Source organism: Cupressus sempervirens, chromosome 5, assembly GCF_028749045.1.
Source record: "Cupressus sempervirens isolate cs-2001-9-10 chromosome 5, ASM2874904v1, whole genome shotgun sequence".
Taxonomy (NCBI): Eukaryota; Viridiplantae; Streptophyta; class Pinopsida; order Cupressales; family Cupressaceae; genus Cupressus; species Cupressus sempervirens.
This window is the reverse complement of record NC_143122.1, coordinates 830,905,611-830,930,162: the sequence shown is the minus strand read 5'-3', so window position 1 is coordinate 830,930,162 and position 24,552 is coordinate 830,905,611. Positions and strand designations below refer to the sequence as shown.

At 29.9% G+C, this 24,552-nt stretch overlaps 3 protein-coding genes across 3 annotated transcripts; 1 reads left to right on the top strand and 2 right to left on the bottom strand.

Annotated features, from left to right (window-relative positions):
• Positions 1 to 2,297: 2,297 nt before the first annotated feature.
• LOC149558459 (uncharacterized) lies at positions 2,298 to 3,049 on the bottom strand. The gene is made up of 2 exons (XM_089830852.1): positions 2,837 to 3,049; positions 2,298 to 2,492 (listed from the first exon to the last, which is right to left on the bottom strand). The coding sequence occupies exons 1-2, from the start codon at positions 3,047 to 3,049 to the stop codon at positions 2,298 to 2,300; spliced, it is 408 nt and encodes a 135-aa protein (XP_089686978.1).
• Positions 3,050 to 11,184: 8,135 nt separating this feature from the next.
• On the top strand, positions 11,185 to 12,190 carry LOC149558458 (uncharacterized). Its single transcript, XM_089830851.1, has 2 exons — positions 11,185 to 11,406; positions 11,933 to 12,190. The coding sequence occupies exons 1-2, from the start codon at positions 11,185 to 11,187 to the stop codon at positions 12,188 to 12,190; spliced, it is 480 nt and encodes a 159-aa protein (XP_089686977.1).
• Positions 12,191 to 22,459: 10,269 nt separating this feature from the next.
• LOC149558457 (uncharacterized) lies at positions 22,460 to 23,199 on the bottom strand. The gene is made up of 2 exons (XM_089830850.1): positions 22,987 to 23,199; positions 22,460 to 22,654 (listed from the first exon to the last, which is right to left on the bottom strand). Exons 1-2 carry the CDS (start codon positions 23,197 to 23,199, stop codon positions 22,460 to 22,462), a joined length of 408 nt encoding a protein of 135 aa, XP_089686976.1.
• Positions 23,200 to 24,552: the final 1,353 nt, after the last annotated feature.

The window sequence follows — 24,552 nt, the reverse complement described above, 5'->3', positions numbered from 1 at the left end:
ACATATGGTTATCATGATACACAATGCATGAAGTTCTTACATTTGTAAAATTAGTGAATTGGGAGCCTATGAAATTTGATTGGCACATCAGAATTTGTGTAGTGGAGTATTAAAGGGTGATTTTAAGATTGTACAGAGGCAAGGGTTGACATGAGCCCTAAGCTTTTTGAGAAATCTCAAGATTGACTAGATTAAAGCCATGTTGAGTTGAATTCATGATATAGATTTATGGCTAGAGAATGGGTCGGTAAAAAATATGAATAATTATGTTGGATGTCTTAATAGAAAACAAGGTACTAAGAGGAGGGGTGAATTTAGGATCTAATTGTAAAAAATTTTGAGCTTTTATAAATGTACATTGGTAATTGTAATATTGTTTACTATAATACAAAGGGCAATACTCATTTCCTTGTGTAGTGGGTTTTTTTCCTAAAAGGGTTTCCAACATTAAATCTAGTCTTTTGTGTTTATCTTGTGTGCATAGTATTTTCATGGTATGATTGAAATATTCATGAATCATTGAATTAGCTTTGTGTCAATGATATCTTTCAAGCGCAGTTCTTATTTGTTTTCAATAGCAATTTACATCAATTTTAGGAAGAACTGAAATCATGTGATGCATTCCTCATCAATAGTTTCCTTTCTATCGTTTAAGTTGTAATTGTCTTTATTTTGAAAAATCACAAATACCCATATCTTATGAGGGAGCTGCCCCTCTCAAATGTAGAGGAAGATTGCAGTCAGATAGTTATCAATTACGATCTCTCCAACTATTGGCCCACTTGTCACTGTTCATAGGGAAAACAAGGTCATTATCAGAAGTAACTTCACAACAACAAACCTGTTTACAAAAAAAATAAAACTAAAAATTACAAAACACTTACCATTGACAAATCCCTTACCACTATTAGCCTCTTGCAATTATGGAGGACTTTTCCCAAATTCCTCCAAGAAACATAATGAGAGAGGTGCCTTATCATATTAGTACCTTGGTATTAGAATAACTATATGAAGCTCTTCAAGTTGACCATTTCAGATTATGTGATTATAATTTATTATGTCAGCTAAATTTAAATCAAATTAATATTGCTATTGTTAGTAATATAAATATATAAAGTTGATGTTAATTTTTTTTGAAAAGATTTATTATTGTTCATAAATATTATCTTTCTTATTGTTAATTTTGAAATAGTTTTAAGCTCACTAATACAATAAATAAAATTAGCATTTTTACTTACTATATTTAAGTATTATATTGTTTAACAAATTATATTAAATATCATTATAAATATATTTAAAAAACTATAAAGTACATAATAAATTAAAATTTTAATTTAATTATCAATGAATATTAATTTTATATTAATAAAAAAATGAAATGATTTATTAATTTTATATTAATAAAACAAAGTTGAGAAGGTTTACATTAACATTTGTATCCAAAAATTATGCTGAAGAAAAGAGAAATGAATATGGTGGATGCAATAGAATTTGAGTATGACAAGTACAACAAGTGTCACATAGTAGCTTAGTACTTGCCTTTAGATTTTATATAAATATAATTTTAATTTAATAAATTTATTATAGTTTATAAAATATTTTAATTAATTAAAATATTATACATTTATATTTTTCTATAATGATATTAATTATAATTTAAATTTATATATTATTTATTAATATAATTATTTATATATATATTATTGTATATATAAATATCTCATGTGATACTATTATATTATAAATAAATTATAATATCTTTATAATAATAATATTTCTTAAATGATTATATAATATAAGGAAGATTTGGTTTAGTATTTTCTATTGAATGACAAAAATTATATTATAAAAAAATGTAATATTAAAATATAAAAAATTTAAATCAACCCACTTACATTAAAAAAATATTAAAAATGAATCACATTCATCTAATTAAAAATCAAAAACCAAGTAACCCAACCAATATATTCACCCAATCAAATATTAACAAAATATATTTTTTAAATTGTAACATTAAAAATCTTGCATGTATGCTAAAGTTAAAATTAATTATTTGTCAGTTGTACAAAACAAAACAAAATTAATCAGTGATTAAAGCCTGGCTAAAATTCAAAATGTGTCACAATAATATTTATACTAATAATAATAGAAGAAACTGTTACGAACATGATTGAACACCGATGTTTCCTCAAAGTTTACATTGAGGAGATAAATTCTACACTCCAACTGTTTCCATCGTACACTATTTCCATAACGAATATGAGCATGAGACTAAAGAGTCATCTTTTCTCCTCCTCCTACGGTTTCTCTGATTTCTTCTTCGCAGGTGGCTTCTCAGCGGGCTTCTCAATGTGTACACCGCTGTGCGGAATCACAACGCCTCTCAAAATTTGGCTGATATCCTCATCGTCCCTTATCACCAAAGCAATATGCCGAGGAGTTATTCTCTTCCTCTTCATACCTCTCGCCTTACACCCCGCCATAAACAACACCTGAACAACATCAAAATTGAGTGAGTCACTGTTAACTTTAAATCCTCAATGAAAATGTCAGAATGAGAAAGGCCATTCAAATACGGCTAGAAACAAATTGAATCAGGTTATATGAATTAAATATGAGTTATTAAATAGCAAAAGTTTGATAGATAGTTTTTAGATTTGATTGTGTAGTAATTTTATATTAATTAAATACATTGTATTGATGAATCATATAGTATGATTTAACATCTTGATTAAAAAAGCTACACAATAAAATCCAAAAATTATATATCAAATTTAAATAGATAATAAAAATCTTATAACTATTTAACATTTTTAATCTAAAATATTAATAATACCTCTGCGGCTATATACTCCATAACGGCGGCCATGTATACGGGAGCTGTTTCTCCCACCCGCTTTGCATATCTGCCCTTCCTCAAGTACCTTCCAATTCTCCCAACGGGAAATAATAATTCCGCCCGGACACTCTTGGATTTCCTCCTCTGTCTTCTTATACGGCTACTTTCTCCAACCTCCCATCGCCCACGGCTACTTTCTCCAACCTTCATCCTCTTAATATATATGCTTGTGCTTTTATCAGATACAAAATCTGATGTAGGCAGTGGCTACACTAATATGTAGACAGTGGCTCAATATATAGTAAACGACGAAGCCCATGATCGATTTGTGGGTCGCTTCTCTGACCAATAATATCGTATCTCACATTCAAGTTTCTGTTTTCTCATCTCTTTTCCTTAGATACCAAAATGGAATATTTCCTGTATCGATATAGAAATTCTATTTCTCACCAATGGAATCTTTTCAGCCCATCGAACACTCGCTTTCTAAATTTGCTGAGGATTGGCATTCAAACAAATTGCAATGTGAGTGAGTGAGGCTCGATTTTGTTGATACCAATAATCGACTTGAGATTCCCTAAAATTTATAAATAAAATGTTATTTTGGATAGAATTCTATTTTGTAAAGCAAAGGAGTTTGTAAAGTTCTATTTGTTATCATTATTTTCATTATCTTTCCAAAATTTGTTTAGGAAAAAGCAAAACCAAAATGGAATATTTCCTGTATCGATATAGAAATTCTATTTCTCACCAATGGAATGTTTTCAGCCCATCGAACACTCGCTTTATTAATTTGCTGAGGATTCGCATTCAAACAAATTGCTATGCGAGTGAGTGAGGCTCGATTTTGTTGATACCAATAATCGACTTGAGATTCCCTAAAATTTATAAATAAAATGTTATTTTGGGTAGAATTCTATTTTGTAAAGCAAGGGAGTTTGTAAAGTTCTATTTGTTATCATTATTTTCATTATCCTTCCAAAATTTGTTTAGGAAAAAGCAAAAATTCTTCAGACGCTTTATAGTAACTTGGGACTATTATATAAGTTTTATTATTTTTTGTAATTTTAATTTTTTTGGGTCACATTTTCAATTGGTAAGATATATATGAGAGGGATCTATTTGTCTTACTGTATCTGATATGGGAGTTGAATTTGTAATCTTTATTTCAAGAACATAAGTTTTCCACTGATAAAATATTTAATTATAATTGAAAGAAAAGATAAAAAATCATATGAACTAATTTCATCAATATGTAATCCTCTACTAATATCCTATAAAATCCTCAACATACTCTACATGCAAGCTCTCTAACACTCATATACAAATATACAATTCAATTCTATCTTAATAATCAAACACATTATACATCATATCCCTATTAATAACCTCTCTTCATCTTTCCATAAATCCAACTACTTCTTACCACTCGTTACTTCATTCCTTGCATTGTCTGTTAAAAAAACAAAAAAACATCATTCAACTGCCACATAAAAATTCATCTATATTTTTATGTGACGCGCCTACTCATCCTCTCTTTTATGACACAAGCCGACTTCTCCTCTTTAACTATGCATTAGCAGTGAATTGCTTCATCATACACTTTGATGCCTCCCTTCCCTTTGCAAGAATTCCTCTACAACACACTTATTCGTATATCTTCTTGTTACCATATTTTTCACTTGAATGATGATTATACTGGGAAATTTATATATATTTTTAATCTTCCAAGTGGTGTGGATTAATTTATAAAAAAATGGAAAACTTGAAAATTGTAAAATGGGAAGGAAAGAATATTTTGCTTATCATAAACATAATATCAAATTCTAGAATTTTAACAACTTTAATTCTATCAAAGATATTTTCATAAGAATGAATGGTATATTTTCCTACAATTATTTAATTTGTATGAGAATCAACATTTCTAGGAAAGCATTCGTAATAAAATTTCTAAAGATAAGGGCTTTAGAAATTTTTTGACTTTTATAGAACATATAATAAAAAAATTATTCTATGTAATAGATTCTTAGCTATTCTAATATTTTTTTAAGTTAGAGAAAAGATGAGCATATATTACAACACTAGTCCTTGTATATCTTATCTATTTGATCTGCATATTATTTCTTGAATAAGAACATTGACGAACCCTTGTAGTCGAATCAAGTTTGGATATCTAAACTTATTCTTAAAATTAATAATTTTTGGTGAATTAGTGTTCATATTAATAGTCATATCTTCAACAAATTAAATAAAAGAGGGCTCTTGTTTGTGAATGGTTTCTCTTATATTTTATGGATTTTAAAAGTGTTGATCATATAAATTTTTACTTACCTTATGCCTATTACATTTAGTCATTTGTTTTCTTCTCATTATTCATCAATTTGATCTTTCTATGTAGTATAAGGTTGTTTTTGTATAGTTTAAACTATTTCTCCTTGGAATGCCTAGTTATGCAAGACCTTTGAAGATAGAGACTACATTTTTTTAATGGGCCTTATGGAAGTATAGAAAAAATAGGATCTTTAGAGATCAAATTATTAATAATATGAAGCTCTACTCCTAGCTAGCAAAAAGTAAATTCAAGAGAACATTGACGTTGTTCTTATTAGTGATACCAAAGTTCTAAAAAGTATGAAAGGATTGGTTAAGTAATAAGTACAGATGGTCTATCTAAATCCTTGCATATTTGTGTTGTCATACAAAATTTTTACTACATGATTTTTAGGTTTTAATATGATTTTTTCTAGCTTTAGCCAAAAACATGATCCTTGTGTTTCAGTTGCAGAAACATGGGATCATGGTATCTCTAAAGAAGCATCCTTACAAGTTCAATCAATCAAAAGGCATGACCTCTAGCATGTTGAACGTTGTCTTACTTTATAGGATTTTTATTGTTCTTGTGACTAATTTGAAAAATATATTTTGATTGGATATTTTGTGGGAAGGATTCCACCGTAGAGCTATGTCTATGAATTGTTATAACCTAAAAATTTGGATACATGACTCTCAGTAATTCATCATCTCAATTGGTTAGTATATTATAAACAAACCAAAGAACATCAAATAACCAATCAAATTAAAAACTCTTTCCTATAGATTTAGGTATGATCTAAAGTGGAAATTTATTCTCACAATATGCATAAGATTAATAGCAAATGACAATAAAATAGAGATTCAACTAAAAATGTGTCTACATGAGTGCAATTTAGATTATCATAATGATTAAACTATGCAATTGATCCTATAATTGATGCAATTAAATGCTAAAAAATCTTAAATGATTTTAATAATAAATGTATATGGTTTATTAACATGTAAAATAAAATGAATTATGATCTAATATGATGAGTTTAGAATTATCTCACAAATGTAATAAAATTACTCTAGAATCAATTTGGCATGATCTCCTTATAAATATTCTAGATGAAAATGCCTCTATGTGGGTTTTTTTAAATATTTTTCTTGGAAGAAATTGATTGAATTTAAATTTTATGGTTGGTATTGGTCCACAATGAGTGGTTGAGAGTAGGACCTTGAGTGATCCATGTTATTCCATCTCACTAATGTTTGGTTTTAAGTATTATGTTTTTTGTGACTTGAGTGGATGATAGGACAATTAATTAATTCACTTAATTAATATCAATATAATTAAATATTTTGGGCAATAAGTTGATTAATATACTTTGATGATTGATCACTAATCTTCAAGTATTTATGAACTATTTAATTAAATTGATGTAATCTAGTTACACAAGTAATCCTATGTTTGAATTTATTTATTTACCTTAACTAGGGTTAAATCACCTAATTAGGGTTTGGATCTATTTTATCATTATTTAGGTCTTTTGATAAGGATAGAATAAATTCTAGGTGATTAGATTTGCCTCTCCCTGAAGAAACATTTTATTAGTGTGCATCTAATGTTTGATGTCAATAGGGTTTAGATTCAGAAAATAGTTTGATATAGATCCTCAAGAAACTATTTAAAATATAAAGTATGTGTAAAATATAAAATCTTGATGTGGTGCCTCATGATAAGTTTGAAAGCAAGACAACCAAATTGATATGAAGTGATAAAATTAATAATCTACTTATTCTGGTGATGTCAATTATAAAGAATAATGAATTTGATGTGCTATGATGAAGTTCATCACATGTCCCTATTAATTTAAATGATGAAAACACTAGTAAGAGCAAGCAAGTTATTAGATGAAATAACTCATTCCCTATGATTTATTGGTTCAATATAACCAACTTGATATGGATTTTGATGAATTTGATATACCCTTGGCAAAATCATTTAGTTTAATTAACTCCTACTAATTAATTTTATGAAATTATGTCCTACTTATCAATATTATTTAGTTCAATTTGATAAACTGGATTTCTAATTCGATTAGTAGTTGATTGATTTAAGATTTAATTTTATTGTAGATGCCTTGATTGTTCAAGGATGTTTGATGAAATTTAACTAACAATATGATGATTTGATGGACATTAATGCTTCTAATTTTCTAACAAAATTTTAATTCTCTAAATTAAACCCATGCCTCAATTTCAAAAAGTGATAATGTGTTTGACGGTTTGATTTATCAATTCTAATTATTAGCCTCCCTTGGGAGAGAAATAGAAAGGAAATAAATATTATGAACTAATTTTGAACATATTTTATTGATTAGAAATTGATTCTATTGATTAAAATGGATTTTGAGTTATATTGAGATGAGTTTGGCTAACTTTGACTTTGATTTGACTTTATTTTTCAATTTAGACTATAGTTTGACCTGGTTTGACTAATTCACATATGAAATTATTTAAATAAAGCTTTAAAATATATTGAGTTTATTCTACAAATGATTTGATTGAATTTGACTTATATTTAATTGAACTTTGACTAGAGTTGACTTAAGAGTTGACTTGGTGCAATTGACTTTCATTTTGATTTTGATCCTAATGTTTCTTTTGATGATTTCAATCGGTCATTTGATGTCAATTTGGTTTCTATATGACCAAGTCAAAAATTAGGTAAAAATAATTATACTATTTATTTTAGCTTCTTGTCTATGGCGATTTTCTAGCCTCTAATTGAGCATCATCTGGATTCCCATTGAGATCCATAGTTTTGAGCTTCTCCACATACATTGATGTCCAATACATTACCCTTCTCTTCTATATCATTGATTTGAAACCTTTTTGTTGATTTTTTTATATGAATTTATGTTGAAAATATTTGTTCAGCATTTTGTAATTTCCTATATCCTACATTGTATGTGATAGAGCCATCAATTTGAGGATGCCATCTGAATCCAAATCTACAAAAAATGGCAATGATTAACCAAGAAAGGTCAAAAGAATCATATTTTTATGATGGTTGAAAATTTTCCATACATAAATCCCTAAACAAGATGATGTAGAGAACACTAGGAAACAATGACTATTACCTATAGCCCGCAAAACTAGTTTAACTAGAAACTATGTAGAATATCCCAACTAATCTCTAGTTTAGTAAAAATAAAATAGTACCTTACAACGCATTTCAAATTCTTGAAAATATCACTAACACCTAGCAACTTTGATACAACTTCACACCTCAAAATCTTCTCTTGAAGCCACTATCCCACTTAGGCTTCAACCTAGACATGTGAGGGTAATACCTCCTCTAGTTGCTTTCTATGGATTATGCTTTTCCTCTCACTACTTATGAACTCTAGGGACCCAATACAATCATTGCAGATGGGTAGGATCCTTTGTGAGGTTTGAAACATGGCTTAACCCCCTCTTGTGGATTCTATTAGTCTATTGGTTGTATTAGGCACTAACAATTGATGTTTTGATGCCAAAAAAGACCTATATTGTAATAATTTTTGTTAAAGCTTTGTCATAGGTTTAAATCCTTGTAGCTCATAGTGAGTGATGCAAGGAGGGGGACTATTGATAGTGGGCTAGTGTTACTCATGGGGTTCATGGCATGGATTAATTATCTCTTATGGATTCTATAAGCCTAGTGGTTGTATTAGTTATTGATAGATCAATATTTTGGTAAAAATGTAACTGTGGTAGTTAACATCAACTCTAAAAATCTATAAAATTGTCCACACCAAAGTCCTTAAGGACATTTTCTTTGTAGAGGCCTAATTTTCTACTATCCTTACTTTAGAAGCTTTTTCCCTATAACTATAAAACAAAGAAACTCACCACATAAATCACATTTTGTATTAATCATTTTTCCCTCATTCAATGTACTTTGAATTGTGTTCATAATCCCACCATTAAGGACCCTAATTATTGAATAATGAGACATACTTAATTGATGAATTAGGTCACTTTTACAAAGTAATCCGTGTATAACGTATTTGTTTTTTCAAGACATAACTTGAAATAAGAATATACACATCCAAAAATACAGAATCCACTATTGCTTTGGGTCTAATCCATCCACTTTCTTTTCTACAATTAATTTTGTTGGTGTAAATATGTATTTACTATTTACCCTTACTTAAGTTTACTTAGGTTAATGCATTATTTTATTATATTGCATTTTAAAAAAATAAAAATTTGTGAGACACTTAGGAGTTTGCACACCTTTATGAGTTGTCATGTTGAAAACATAGAACTATGCAACTCTAATTCAACACATGGTGTCTACAACACTGGAGTTTGCATCATTCACTAAGTTGTCATGTAAAGAACACAGTTATTTGCACTCCATTTTTAGCACATGTTGTCTACAACATAAATTTGCATGTTACACCATTGTAGGCTAATTGTAAAATTTTTTGAGCTTTTATAAATGTATATTGCTAATTTTAATATTGGTTACTATAATACAAAGGGCAACACTCATTTCCTTGTGTAGTGGGTTTTTTTCCTAAAAGGGTTTCCAACATTAAATCTAGTCTTTTGTGCTTATCTTGTGTGCATAGTATTTTTATAGTCTCTTTTACTTGCACATATTTTTATTTAGATTCACTTATGTTTATTTCCCATGCAAATTTTATGTTAGGAAGACATTTTTGTACTTTACCTTCCCTAACAAGTGGTATCAAAGCCAAATAGGTTTATTTTTATCATTGCTGGTAGGGTTAGGAGTATGTATCAATTTGGTTTCAATATGATTTTTTAACATATTTTTCTAGAAATTAGGATGGTGATAGTAGACATTGAAAAGTTTAATGGTGCAAACTATGAGTTATGCAAATTTATAGTTCAAGATATATTGGTTGACCAAGATCTGTAGATTGTTGTGTTTAACAACAAGCCTTTATGAATAAAGTAGGAAGATTTGGATCTGGTGGATCAAAAGGCTAGAGGACTAATAAGGTTGAGCCTTGGAGATTCTATTCATTGAATGCTCATAAAGAGAAAAATGTATGTTCTTTGTGCAAGAAGTTGGAAGGTATTTATAAAGGAGAATACTTGGTAAATAAGCTATTTCTAAGAAAGATGTACTCTCTAAAGATGGATAAAGGAATGAATGTGGTAGATCATCTAAATTTTGATCTCTCTAGTTTTGTCATCTATTAGTGTCAAATACTTAGTCATATAGAAGAAAAATTTGGTCATTCGTCAATGTAACTGAGTCACTCTAGATATAGGCCAAGTCATGTATTTGTTAAGACTTGTAAATAATTTGGTCTATGCCAAGCTCTATAGGAGAAGGTGATTACTCTACCTCAACCTAACCAAGCAAGGTATACATATGAAATTTCATATTTAAAATGAGACATCTTACATCGATTCCTAATACAAATTGTGACAAAGTTCATGTTTGCATAAGATAAGATGCATTCAAACAAAATTATGGAAAGAACCGAGTAATAGAATCAATTGCATTAATAGGTGTCGAGCATTGATAATACTATCTATATTGATCAAGAATTTCAATATGAATCAAATGCTTACAATGATTGAGTTGATTTTTTTTGTGGATTCAAATGGTATGGACTAAGATGTAAAGTGAAGAAGCCAAGGAAATCTAATTTCTATATCTAGACAGAAATATATTCCATTTTGGTCTTTAAGGATAAGATAGGAAGGTAAGATTCTATTAGCTCACTCTTTTAAGATAAGAATATATTTCATTTTGATCTTTAAGAATAAGATAGGAAGGTAAGATTTTATTAGCGCACTCTTTTAAGATAATAAAGGAAGATGAGATTCTATTGGCTAGAGTAGCTATCCATGCATTAGACTAATCCAACGTCCCTGTCCTCTTTTACTATAAATTAATAGGTCTACATAAACATCATACACTAAGACTTGATTTCTAGATTAAAAATATCAAATAGTAATTGAATCCCTGTCTGCATACCAATTTGTTTGAAAAGTGCATTTGGAAAAAGAAGATGGGACCTGGTCATGGGAGAATGGAAGTAGGAGAGAGCAGCCATGGGGGAAGGCAGAGAAGAAGGAGAGTAGAGAGAAGAGAATCCAAGAGCCTCAGGGTAGGGGTTCGATTCCCCGTCGGTAGAATTCGAAGGTATTTGAAGAATGGAAGATATGCAAAGCAGGTGCGCTGGCCAGCTGCTGTCTTTATGGCTGCCACCCTAGAGTACGTCGTTGGAGAGGTATTATTTCAGTATTTGTTTAGGTAGTTTAAATATTAAACATTAATAATTGTATTTTAGTTTTTCATATCTAATATAAACGATGAATTTGTTCACTATTTCTTTCTATATTGTTACGTTCTGATAGTAATAAATTAAAGAAATATTGACACAATCAAATCTTTCAAAATTGGCTATAATTTCTTTCTTTTATTTCAATTTTCTAATATTCAACTCATTTGGTTGCTAGAATTGGAATAGAAATTTTGGAATACATTTTCTATTTTTTTTTTGGTTACTTAAATAGAATAGAGAATCAGAATACATATTCCTATTTTACCTTTAAAATGAGCTTATACCCATTCCAACAAAAAACTATTATTGGAATAGCCATTCGTATTTCCAATATTGTATTCCTATTCTCCCATCCTATGCCTACAACCAATGGTGCTATAAATAAAATATAATTTGGAAACTTTGACACAATCAAATTTAGTTCTTCTATTTCAATCTTGTTAGGATCTGAGATAATGGTTTGTGTTTATAGGTGTTAGAAGCTTCTGCGATGGTAGCGCGGGTGCCGGAGAAGAAGACAATAAATCCTCGGCATATTATTTTGGGCGTGAGGGGCTGCAAATATGACAAGGATGAAGAGAACAAAGGGAGAGATGGAAAAAATCAGATGCTCAAACTTTTTGGCAATGCCATCATTCCCTATGGCGGTGTGGTTCCCCACATTCATCCTCTCCTCCGCCGAGAGAAGCTCCCCACTACTTCTTCTTCTTCTGCCAAGCTGCCCAATTGAAGCACTTCCTAGAAAGTGATTTGAAATCACTACAATCTTTTAACTGGCGGAAGAACGATTTTTGTTTCTTTGTATCTTGAAAGTTTAATTCAGTGTCATCCTGTAACTGCATGCTCTATTTTATTTCAACATCTTTATGTGAGTCTTGTCCTAGAAGAAATATCAATCTTTATTTTATTTCAACATCATTCTATGAGTTTTTTTCGGGAAGAAATATCAATCTTTAAATTTTTTTTGGTTTATTATAACTTCCTTTAATTTGTCTCCTTGCTGTTTAACCTAACTGATGTTCTCCTACACAACTGAAGCATCTTAGGAAGGACCTCTAAGTAATGCCCTTCCGTAGCATTTATTCCATAACATTAAATATGAAAATGTGTTGTTGATTTACTAAACTTATTGCCATACTTCTATCTATATATTGTATTTCAATTCATGGAATTACAACAACTTTCTAATTTATGAAGTAATATTAAATTTCAAGGACCATGATAAAAGTAATTTTTGCCAACACTGCATTTTAAGCATTACTATTTCTTCCATAAAAACTCTAATTTATATTGTTCGTTTATGATATGTGTTTCAATAATTAATATTTTATTTTATATTGCTATATTATAAGAGTTATTAAACTTAGAAGAAGAATACAGTATTTATGGAAGTAATTATATTAATAGATTTTTTAAAAGTGTAAATAAATTGAGCATCTGATTTTTTTCATCTCTCCCTTTGTTCTCTTCATCCTTGTCATATTTGGAGTCCCTCATGCCCAAAACAATATCCCGAGGAATTATCGTCTTCTTCTCCAATGCCCGCACTGGCATCGTAGAAGCTTCTAACACATGTAATTATCTAATTACGTATCTATACAATTTTAATATCATATTCCAATATTAGAAATAAAGAAATTATTTCAGTTAAATGGAATAATAGAAACTCTCTCTTTCTTGAATTTTCTGCAGTTAACATTTTACATTTTAAGAAGTTCTAGTGGAACTCAAGTGAGTTTCTATTAAGAATTTGTATAAATCAAATCTCAACCTCCTTGGCAACATTTAAAAATGTTTCCAATAGGTGGAAGAAGCCAAGGAAATCCAATTTCTATATCTAGACAGAAATATATTCCCTTTTGGTCTTTAAGGATGAGATAGGAAGGTAAGATTCTATTAGCTCACTCTTTTAAGATAAGAAAGGAAGATGAGATTCTATTGGCTAGAGTAGCTATCCATGGATCAGACCAATCCAACCTTCCCCGTCCTCTTTTACTATAAATTAATAGGTCTACATAAACATCATACACTAAGACTTAATTTCTAGATTAAAAATATCAAATAGTAATCGAATCCCTGTCTGCATACCAATTTGTTTGAAAAGTGCATTTGGAAAAAGAAGATGGGACCTGATCATGGGAAAATAGAAGTAGGAGAGAGCAGTCGTGGGGGAAGGTAGTGAAGAAGGAGAGTAGAGAGAAGAGAGTCAAAGAGCCTTAGGGCAGGGGTTCGATTCCCTGTCGGTAGAATTCAAAGGTATTTGAAGAATGGAACATATGCAAAGCAAGTGCGTTGGTCGGCTACTGTCTTTATGGCTGCCACCCTAGAGTACATTGTTGGAGAGGTATTATTTTAGTATTTGTTTAGGTGGTTGAAATATTAAACGTTAATAATTGTATTTTAGTTTTTCATATCTAATATAAACGATGAATTTGTTCACTATTTCTTTCTATATTGTTATGTTCTAGTAATAATAAATTAAAGAAATATTGACACAATCAAATCTTTAAAAAATGGCTATAATTTCTTTCTTTTATTTTAATTTTCTAATATTCAACTCATTTGGTTCCTGAAATAGGAATAGAAATTTTGGAATACATTTTCTATTTTCTGTTTGGTTACTTAAATAGAATAGAGAATCAGAATACATATTCCTATTTTACCTCTAAAATGAGCTTATACCCATTCCAAAAGAAAACTATTATTGGAATAGTCATTCCTATTTCCAATATTGTATTCCTATTATCTAGTCCTATGCTTGCAACCAAGTGGTGTTATAAATAAAATATAATTTGAAAATATTGACACAATCAAATTTAGTTCTATTTCAATCTTGTTAGAATTTGAGATAATGGTTTGTGTGTACAAGTGTTACAAGCTTCTGCGATGGCAGCTTGGGCACTGGAGAAGAAGACGATAATTCCCTGGCATATTGTTTTGGGTGTGAGGGGCTGCAAATATGACAAGGATGAAGAGAAAAAAAGGGAGAGATGAAAAAAATTAGATGCTCAAACTTTTTGGCAATGCCATCATTCCCTATGGCGGTGTGGTTCCCCGCGTTCATCCTCTCCTCCGCCGAGAGAAGCTCCGCACTTCTTCTTCTAAAAATTGATTTGAAATCAGTACCATCTTTTAACTTGGGGAAGAAATTTTTCAGAACTGAATTTGATGTTTGTTTCTTTGTACCTTGAATGTTTAATTCAGTGTCATCATGTAACTGCACTCTCTATTTTATTTCAACATCATTATGTGAGTCTTGTCCTCCAAGAAATGTCAAGCTTTATTTTATTTCAACATTGTTCTATGAGTTTTGTCCTGGAAGAAATTTCAATCTTCAATTTATTTATTTATTTTTGTCTATTATAATTTCCTTAATTTTAATTTTGTCTCCTTACTGCTTAACCTAAATGGTGTTCTGCTAAACAACTGAAGCATCTTAGGGAGGACCCCTAAGTAATGCCCTTCTGTAGCATTTACTGCATTACATTAAATATGAAATTTTTTTGTGGATTTACTAAACTTATTGCCATACTTCTATCTATATATTGTATTTTCATGGAATTACACCAAATTTCCAATTTATGAAGTAATATTAAATTTCAAGGATCATGATAGAAGTAATATTTGCCAACACTGCATTTTAAGTATTACTATTTCTTCCATAAAAACTCTAATTTGTATTGTTCATTTATGATGTGTGTTTCAATAATTAAGATTTTATTTTATATTGTTGTATTATAAGAGTTATTAAACTTAGAAGAAGAATATAGTATTTATGGAAGTAATTATATTAATAGATTTTTTGAAAGTGTAAATAATTTTTTTATACAAGTTTTAAATTCAATTTATTTTAACTTAATTAAGATTATTGATGAATTAGAATTAGATTAGTTTAGTTAATTAAATTTATGTTTCTTAAAGATTTGATGAGCTTTAATTTTACAAGAGCTTCTATTAGATAAATAGTTTGAAAAGACTTTGTAAATATTAATGGTTCTCAAATCCTTGGTGAACTTTTAAAATGTATCAATGAATATTTCCATAACTAACTTTAGACCTTGGCCTAGGGTAAACTTTAATAAACCCACCTCTAGAAAAAGATATAAATTATTGGCAAGTCTTTCATTATTTTGCAAAAATAAATTATTTTTATTGGCGAATCTCTCAATATTTTTATTTTAAATATTATTTACATTGGTGATTATTTTCGAATCATAATTTTTGAACAGAAAATATTGATGAATCTCAATAATAATAGGAAATCAGTGGAATGTTACAAAGCTCCCTTCCACCTCCATTGAAAGGGATCTGACCTCAATATGGTAAATAGTGTGAGAGGAAAAGTTTAGAGAAGACTGCAACCAAAACTACCCCACCTTCTAGGTACTTGCAACAAATTAGGCAATGTCCAATCTACCAACGAATTCACCTACAAAGTATATTATTTCCTTAATAGATGACATATACTTCTCCATAGAATTGGAGTTTTGAAGCAACAAAAGAGAACCCTTATGCTAGAAAACCTCTAGTAGATGCCACAAGGACCAAAGGAGAAGATAAACCTCTATAAAAGTCTCTAGGGGTAAAATTAGAGGAGAAATAATAAAGGTTTGAATGTGGAAATTCCACAATCCATGGTGTACATTGCTAAATATCATCATGGGACAAGCCTCCATACTAGTTGCTTTCTTGAACTACAATCGAGAACAAGGTACCCATGTGAACCCTTTAAAACTATCAGCGACTACCGAGTCATGGGATGAAAAGAATCAAAGAGGGAGAAACAAACTCATCCTCAAACTGCTCAGTAACCAACCTAAGGTCATAGATAGCCTATCCTTCTTTAACCATAAGAGCTGAAGGAATAGACCTTCAAAACATTAGTGCTATCACTACTGGTAGTCCAACTACCATCTCCTTTGGAATATATTACCTCCCACACAAAAATCACAAGATTGGACTCCACTTCTATAGGAGACAATCTTGCCAAAAAAAGATCATGTAGGAAGGAAAAAACATACTCCAAGTCCATCATCTAGAAGAGAACATATATATCTTAAACAAGAGGCAAAAGGAAGCCTTTTCATCAAGTAATATCTTACCTAATAAAGGGGGAAACCACACATGACCTTGTGGCTCAAACGCACAAAACATGAGTCAAATAAGTTAATACCATGTCTCATAAAAAATATGAGCTTCTTCTCACCACTTAGCCACTCATCCACACCAAATATATATCCTTTGACCTATTTAATCCCTTGGACAAGAATAACCTCTTTACATTAATTCTGAAATTTGTCATGATAACATCAATTTTGGCATAGAACTTGGCTCCCAAAGATTAGAAAAAGGAGGTAGAGCCTAAGCATCCTTTGTATCTCCCTTCCACCAACATAGAGAGGGATCCCACCTTGATATAGTAAATAGTGCGGGCAGGAAAAGTTCAAAGAAGACTACTACAAAAACTTACACAGCTTACAAGTACTTGCAACAAATGAGGCCATGTCCAATTTGCTAAAAGCTTCAACTAAAATTTATATCATCCCCTTCATAGATGCCATATCCACCGCCATAGGATTAGAGTTTTGAAGGAATAAAAGAGAACCCTCATGCTAGAAGAACTCCAATAGATGCCACAAGGGCCAAAGGAGAATTTTAACCTCTATAAAAGTGTCTATGGGTAGACTTATAATAGATCTTAGAGTCCACCAAATCATAAAAACTAAGGAGCACATGACTCTAAAATGGGTAAGAGCCCTTGAGAAGATATATTCACTTAAACAAACATAGCTGAGAGCCAATGAGGTCCCTTGTAAACTACCATCATTCACCAATATTCCCAAAGGAAAAATAAGAAACAAACTATCCCATATGAAGACTAGGGTATAAAATTTTGATATTGTCAAGGAACTGAAAACATCCATATCACCATGGGTCTTCAAAGTCAATTAAGCAGAAACAAAAAGGAAAAAATCACACCGAAACCTTCCCAGCTAGAAACACTCAGAAAAAATAAGCAGAGGAGAAGCCCAACCATGAAGGGGTGGGGGCTCAAACACATCTTGCCCATAAAAGTGCCAAAGCCCAAAGATAGGGTGAAAGGAGTGGTGAGCCCAAAAAAGAAAAAGAAAATAAAACTAAAGTGCTTCCAAAAAAAAGGAGGACCATCCATATCCAAGAATATTTTATTTGTAAATAGATAGGAATCTATGATTATATAAGTTCTATAATTCTTACCAGTTGATAACACGCAAGATATTTTATCTTTTAAAAATTCTAATCCAGTTGTATGGATCTTTGTCTTACTAATCGATAATGGTGAGTAGAATACAATTTTACTCTATTGTAAAAGATTCCAAACCATAATCTACCTAAAAATTGATCTAAAAATTAAAATCAATTTTTATTTGTGTGTTTTTACATAATTTTTTAAGAAATTTTAATTTAGTACCATCGTTTAGTTTATTAGAGAGTTCAGAGTGACTCATATGTGGGTTTTATAGTTCTCATTATTTGGTGAAGAATTTATGCACGATTCCATAATAGGGATTCTAGCATATAAAATTTATCCAATGGTTATGGCATATTGTACCAATGGTCAGTATGAGTACAGGGATGGAAAGTAAGAGTATGAAGATGGTGAGTATGAGTATGATGAGTATGAGTATGGAGATGACAAGTATGAGTGTAGAAATGATAACTATGACTAAAAAAATGAAAAGTAAAAGTATGGTAATGGTGATTAAAAGTATTAAAATTGTGAGTTCAAGTACAACAAAGACAATATGATGAGGATGACACAATACCTATGCCAAGTACAATTTCAAGTATGTTCTATTAGTACAATGCTAATTCTTGCATAATGATAAATGGGGATGCTTGTGGAGTAGAGTATGTGTTGGCACACAATTCTATTATGGCTAACAATTGCACTAATGGAAGAAGGTATACCATTTTTTAATGTGACAGTCAATATACTAAATTCTATAATGACTTGCAGTGTGAATAAATGTCTTCAAAATTTCTTAGAAATGGCTAGCTATGAAGGCTTAAAGAAGGTAGAGTGTCAAAGTGGTGTAAAGTCAGATTGATTGTAAAAAAATTTGAGCTTTTATAAATGTATATTGCTAATTGTAATATTGGTTACTATAATACAAAGGGCAACACTCATTTTCTTGTGTAGTGGGTTTTTTTCCTAAAAGGGTTTCCAACATTAAATCTAGTCTTTTGTGTTTATCTTGTGTGCATAGTAATTTTATAGTCTCTTTTACTTGGACATATTTTTATTTAGATTCACTTATGTTTATTTCCCATGCAAATTTTATGCTAGGAAGACATTTTTGTACTTTACCTTCCCTAACAACTGGTATCAAAGCCAAACAAGTTTATTTTTATCATTGCTGGTAGGGTTAGGAGTTTGTATCGATTTGGTTTCAATATGATTTTTTAACATATTTTTCTAGAAATTAGGATGGTGATAGTAGACATTGAAAAGTTTAATGGTGCAAACTATGAGTTATGGAACTTTATAGTTCAAGATATATTGGTTGACCAAGATCTGTACATCGTTGTGTTTAACAACAAGCCTTCATGAATAAATTAGGAAGATTTGGATCTGGTGGATCAAAAGGCTAGAGGAATAATAAGGTTGAGCCTTGCAGATTCTATTCATTGAATGGTCATAAAGAGAAAAATGTATCTTCTTTGTGCAAGAAGTTGGAAGGTATTTATAAAGGAGAATACTTGGTAAATAAGCTATTTCTAAGAAAGGTGTTGTACTCTCTAAAGATGGATGAAGGAGTGAATGTGGTAGATCATCTAAATTTTGATCTCTCTAGTTTTGTCATCTATTAGTGTCAAATACTTAGTCATATAGAAGAAAAATATCGTCATTCGTCAATGTAACTGAGTCACTCTAGATATAGGCCAAGTCATGTATTTGTTAAGACTTGTAAATAATTTTGTCTATGCCAAGCTCTATAGGAGAAGGTGATTACTCTACCTCAACCTAATCAAGTAAGGTATACATATGAAATTTCATATTTAAAATGAGACATCTTACATCAATTCCTAATACAAATTGTGACAAAGTTCATGTTTGCATAAGATAAGATGCATTCAAACAAAATTATGGAAAGAACCGAGTAATAGAATCAATTGCATTAATAGGTGTCGAGCATTGATAATACTATCTATATTGATCAAGTATTTCAATATGAATCAAATGCTTACAATGATTGAGTTGATTTTTTTGGTGGAGTCAAATGGTATGGACTAAGATGTAAAGTGAAGACCAAGTTAATAATTGCAATATTGACCAAGATAGCTGGATTCCACCTAATAATGTACACAACATTTATGAGTGCCTTAATTTGAACGAATGAAGGTATATAGTAAAAATTTGAAAGCATTATACACACCTCACATTTAGATTCTAAGAGCCCAAGTGATTTGAGCAATTTGTAAAGTGATTTTAAAGGTGACAGAGAACATTTCTTTTTGAAATGTCATCAACTGTTGATTGTCACTTGCATTGAGTTATTCAAGAAGTGAATTTCAAACCTTAAATTTTAGAATGGCTTCTAGATCATCATCAACAGCAAGGAATCAAGGCAAAGAAGTTAGTAATGGTAAATTGGTGAAGAGTGACACTTGTCCTCCACCAAAATATCATGTCATTATTCCTAAAATTTCTATGAAGGTAGACTCAATGGGTGCATTATCAATGATACCACATATGGTTATCATGATACACAATGCATGAAGTTCTTACATTTGTAAAATTAGTGAATTGGGAGCCTATGAAATTTGATTGGCACATCAGAATTTGTGTAGTGGAGTATTAAAGGGTGATTTTAAGATTGTACAGAGGAAAGGGTTGACATGAGCCCTAAGATTTTTGAGAAATCTCAAGATTGACTAGATTAAAGCCATGTTGAGTTGAATTCATGATATAGATTTATGGCTAGAGAATGGGTTGGTAAAAATTATGAATAATTATGTTGGATGTCTTAATAGAAAACAAGGTACTAAGAGGAGGGGTGAATTAGGATCTAATTGCAAAAAATTTTGAGCTTTTATAAATGTACATTAGTAATTGTAATATTGGTTACTATAATAAAAAGGGCAATACTCATTTCCTTGTGTAGTGGGTTTTTTTCCTAAAAGGGTTTCCAACATTAAATCTAGTCTTTTGTGTTTATCTTGTGTGCATAGTATTTTCATGGTATGATTGAAATATTCATGAATCATTGAATTAGCTTTGTGTCAATGATATCTTTCAAGCGCAGTTCTTATTTGTTTTCAATAGCAATTTACATCAATTTTAGGAAGAACTGAAATCATGTGATGCATTCCTCATCAATAGTTTCCTTTCTATCGTTTAAGTTGTAATTGTCTTTATTTTGAAAAATCACAAATACCCATATCTTATGAGGGAGCTGCCCCTCTCAAACGTAGAGGAAGATTGCAGTCTGATAGTTATCAATTACGATCTCTCCAACTGTTGGCCCAGTTGTCACCGTTCATAGGGAAAACAAGGTCATTATCAGAAGTAACTTCACAACAACAAATCTGTTTACCAAAAAAATAAAACTAAAAATTACAAAACACTTACCATTGACTAATCCCTTACCACTATTAGCCTCTTGCAATTATGGAGGACTTTTCCCAAATTCCTCCAAGAAACATAATGAGAGAGGTGCCTTATCATATTAGTACCTTGGTATTAAAACAACTATATGAAGCTCTTCAAGTTGACCATTTCAGATTATGTGATTATAATTTATTATGTCAGCTAAATTTAAATCAAATTAATATTGCTATTGTTAGTAATATAACTATATAAAGTTGATGTTAATTTTTTTTGAAAAGATTTATTATTGTTCATAAATATTATCTTTCTTATTGTTAATTTTGAAATAGTTTTAAGCTCACTAATACAGTAAATAAAATTAGCATTTTTACTTATTATATTTAAGTATTATATTGTTTAAAAAATTATATTAAATATCATTATAAATATATTTAAAAAACTATAAAGTACATAATAAATTAAAATTTTAATTTAATTATCAATGAATATTAATTTTATATTAATAAAAAAAAGTTGAGAAGGTTTACATTAACATTTGTATCCAAAAATTATGCTGAAGAAAAGAGAAATGAATATGGTGGATGCAATAGTATTTGAGTATGACAAGTACAACAAGTGTCACATAGTAGCTTAGTACTTGCCTTTAGATTTTATATAAATATAATTTTAATTTAATAAATTTATTATAGTTTATAAAATATTTTAATTAATTAAAATATTATACATTTATATTTTTCTATAATGATATTAATTATAATTTAAATTTATATATTAATTATTAATATAATTATTTATATATATATATATATTATTGTATATATAAATATGTCATGTGATACTATTATATTATAAATAAATTATAATATCTTTATAATAATAATATTTCTTAAATGATTATATAATATAAGGAAGATTTGGTTTAGTATTTTCTATTGAATGACAAAAATTATATTATAAAAAAATGTAATATTAAAATATAAAAATATAAATCAACCCACTTACATTAAAAAAATATTAAAAATGAATCACATTCATCTAATTAAAAATCAAAAACCAAGTAACCCAACCAATATATTAACCCAATCAAATATTAACAAAATATTTTTTTAAAATTGTAAAATTAAAAAACTTGCATGTATGCTAAAGTTAAAATTAATTATTTGTCAGTTGTACAATACAAAACAAAATTAATCAGTGATTAAAGCCTGGCTAAAATTCAAAATGTGTCACAATAGTATTTATACTAATAATAATAGAAGAAACTGTTACGAACATGATTGAACACCGATGTTTCCTCAAAGTTTACATTGAGGAGATAAATTCTACACTCCAACTGTTTCCATCGTACACTATTGCCATAATGAATATGAACATGAGACTAAAGAGTCATCTTTTCTCCTCCTCCTACGGTTTCTCTGATTTCTTCTTTGGAGGTGGCTTCTCAGCGGGCTTCTCAATGTGTACACCGCTGTGCAGAATCACAACGCCTCTCAAAATTTGGCTGATATCCTCATCGTCCCTTATCACCAAAGCAATATGCCGAGGAGTTATTCTCTTCCTCTTCATACCTCTCGCCTTACACCCCGCCATAAACAACACCTGAACACCATCAAAACTGAGTGAGTCACTACTAACTTTAAATCCTCAATGAAAATGTCAGAATGAGAAAGGCCATTCAAATACGGCTAGAAACAAATTGAGTCAGGTTATATGAATTAAATATGAGTTATTAAATAGCAAAAGTTTGATAGATAGTTTTTAGATTTGATTGTGTAGTAATTTTATATTAATTAAATACATTGTATTGATGAATTATATAGTATGATTTAACATCTTGATTAAAAAAGCTACAGAATAAAATCCAAAAATTATACATCAAATTTAAATAGATAATACTATTTAACATTTTTAACCTAAAATATTAATAATACCTCTGCGGCTATATACTCCATAACGGCGGCCATGTATACGGGAGCTGTTTCTCCCACCCGCTTTGCATATCTGCCCTTCCTCAAGTACCTTCCAATTCTCCCAACGGGAAATAATAATTCCGCCCGGACACTCTTGGATTTCCTCCTCTGTCTTCTTATACGGCTACTTTCTCCAACCTCCCATCGCCCACGGCTACTTTCTCCAACCTTCATCCTCTTAATATATATGCTTGTGCTTTTATCAGATACAAAATCTGATGTAGGCAGTGGCTACACTAATATGTAGATAGTGGCTCAATATATAGTAAACGACGAAGCCCATGATCGATTCGTGGGTCGCTTCTCTGACCAATAATATCGTATCTCACATTCAAGTTTCTGTTTTCTCATCTCTTTTCCTTAGATACCAAAATGGAATATTTCCTGTATCGATATAGAAATTCTATTTCTCACCAATGGAATCTTTTCAGCCCATCGAACACTCGCTTTCTAAATTTGCTGAGGATTGGCATTCAAACAAATTGCAATGTGAGTGAGTGAGGCTCGATTTTGTTGATACCAATAATCGACTTGAGATTCCCTAAAATTTATAAATAAAATGTTATTTTGGATAGAATTCTATTTTGTAAAGCAAAGGAGTTTGTAAAGTTCTATTTGTTATCATTATTTTCATTATCTTTCCAAAATTTGTTTAGGAAAAAGCAAAACCAAAATGGAATATTTCCTGTATCAATATAGAAATTCTATTTCTCACCAATGGAATCTTTTCAGCCCATTATACACTTGCTTTCTAAATTTGCTAAGGATTGGCATTCAAACAAATTGCAATGTGAGTGAGTGAGGCTCAATTTTGTTGATACCAATAATTGACTTGAGATTCCCTAAAATTTATAAATAAAATGTTATTTTGGATAGAATTCTATTTTGTAAAGCAAGGGAGTTTGTAAAGTTCTATTTGTTATCATTATTTTCATTATCTTTCCAAAATTTGTTTATGAAAAAGCGAAAATTCTTTAGACGCTTTATAGTAACTTGGGACTATTATATAAGTTTTATTATTTTTTGTAATTTTAATTTTTTTGGGTCACATTTTCAATTGGTAAGATATATATGAGAGGGATCTATTTGTCTTTCTGTATCTGATATGGGAGTTGAATTTGTAATCTTTCTTTCAAGAACATAAGTTTTCCACTGATAAAATATTTAATTATAATTGAAAGAAAAGATAAAAAATCATATGAACTAATTTCATCAATATGTAATCCTCTACTAATATACTATACTAGCAATTGCACGTTTATGTACGTGCAACAATTAGCCGATAGGAATGATTTGTGTAAGTAAATGAAAGGAAATAAAGAACTATTATGGTTAAATTTAGAATTATAATTAGATTAAGTTATCAATTTAACATAACATTTAATTAGGGTTAGAGTTAAGTTTGAGGTTATGTTTCAAATTGGACAAGATTAGAGTTAGGATTATGATTCAAATATATCTTAAATTTTTAATATCACTTGGGATTAGGGCTATGGTACACAAACATTTCTTAAAATTAATTATAGT

Bases quoted from the DNA above. Each gene is read 5' to 3' on its own strand.
- LOC149558459 (XM_089830852.1), bottom strand. From the start codon at position 3,049: ATGAAGGTTGGAGAAAGTAGCCGTGGGCGATGGGAGGTTGGAGAAAGT. The intron at 2,493-2,836 runs GTATTATTAATA...GATGTTGTTCAG, and splicing joins TGGAGTATATAGCCGCAGAG to GTGTTGTTTATGGCGGGGTG.
- LOC149558458 (XM_089830851.1), top strand. From the start codon at position 11,185: ATGGGACCTGGTCATGGGAGAATGGAAGTAGGAGAGAGCAGCCATGGG. The intron at 11,407-11,932 runs GTATTATTTCAG...TTGTGTTTATAG, and splicing joins TAGAGTACGTCGTTGGAGAG to GTGTTAGAAGCTTCTGCGAT.
- LOC149558457 (XM_089830850.1), bottom strand. From the start codon at position 23,199: ATGAAGGTTGGAGAAAGTAGCCGTGGGCGATGGGAGGTTGGAGAAAGT. The intron at 22,655-22,986 runs GTATTATTAATA...GATGGTGTTCAG, and splicing joins TGGAGTATATAGCCGCAGAG to GTGTTGTTTATGGCGGGGTG.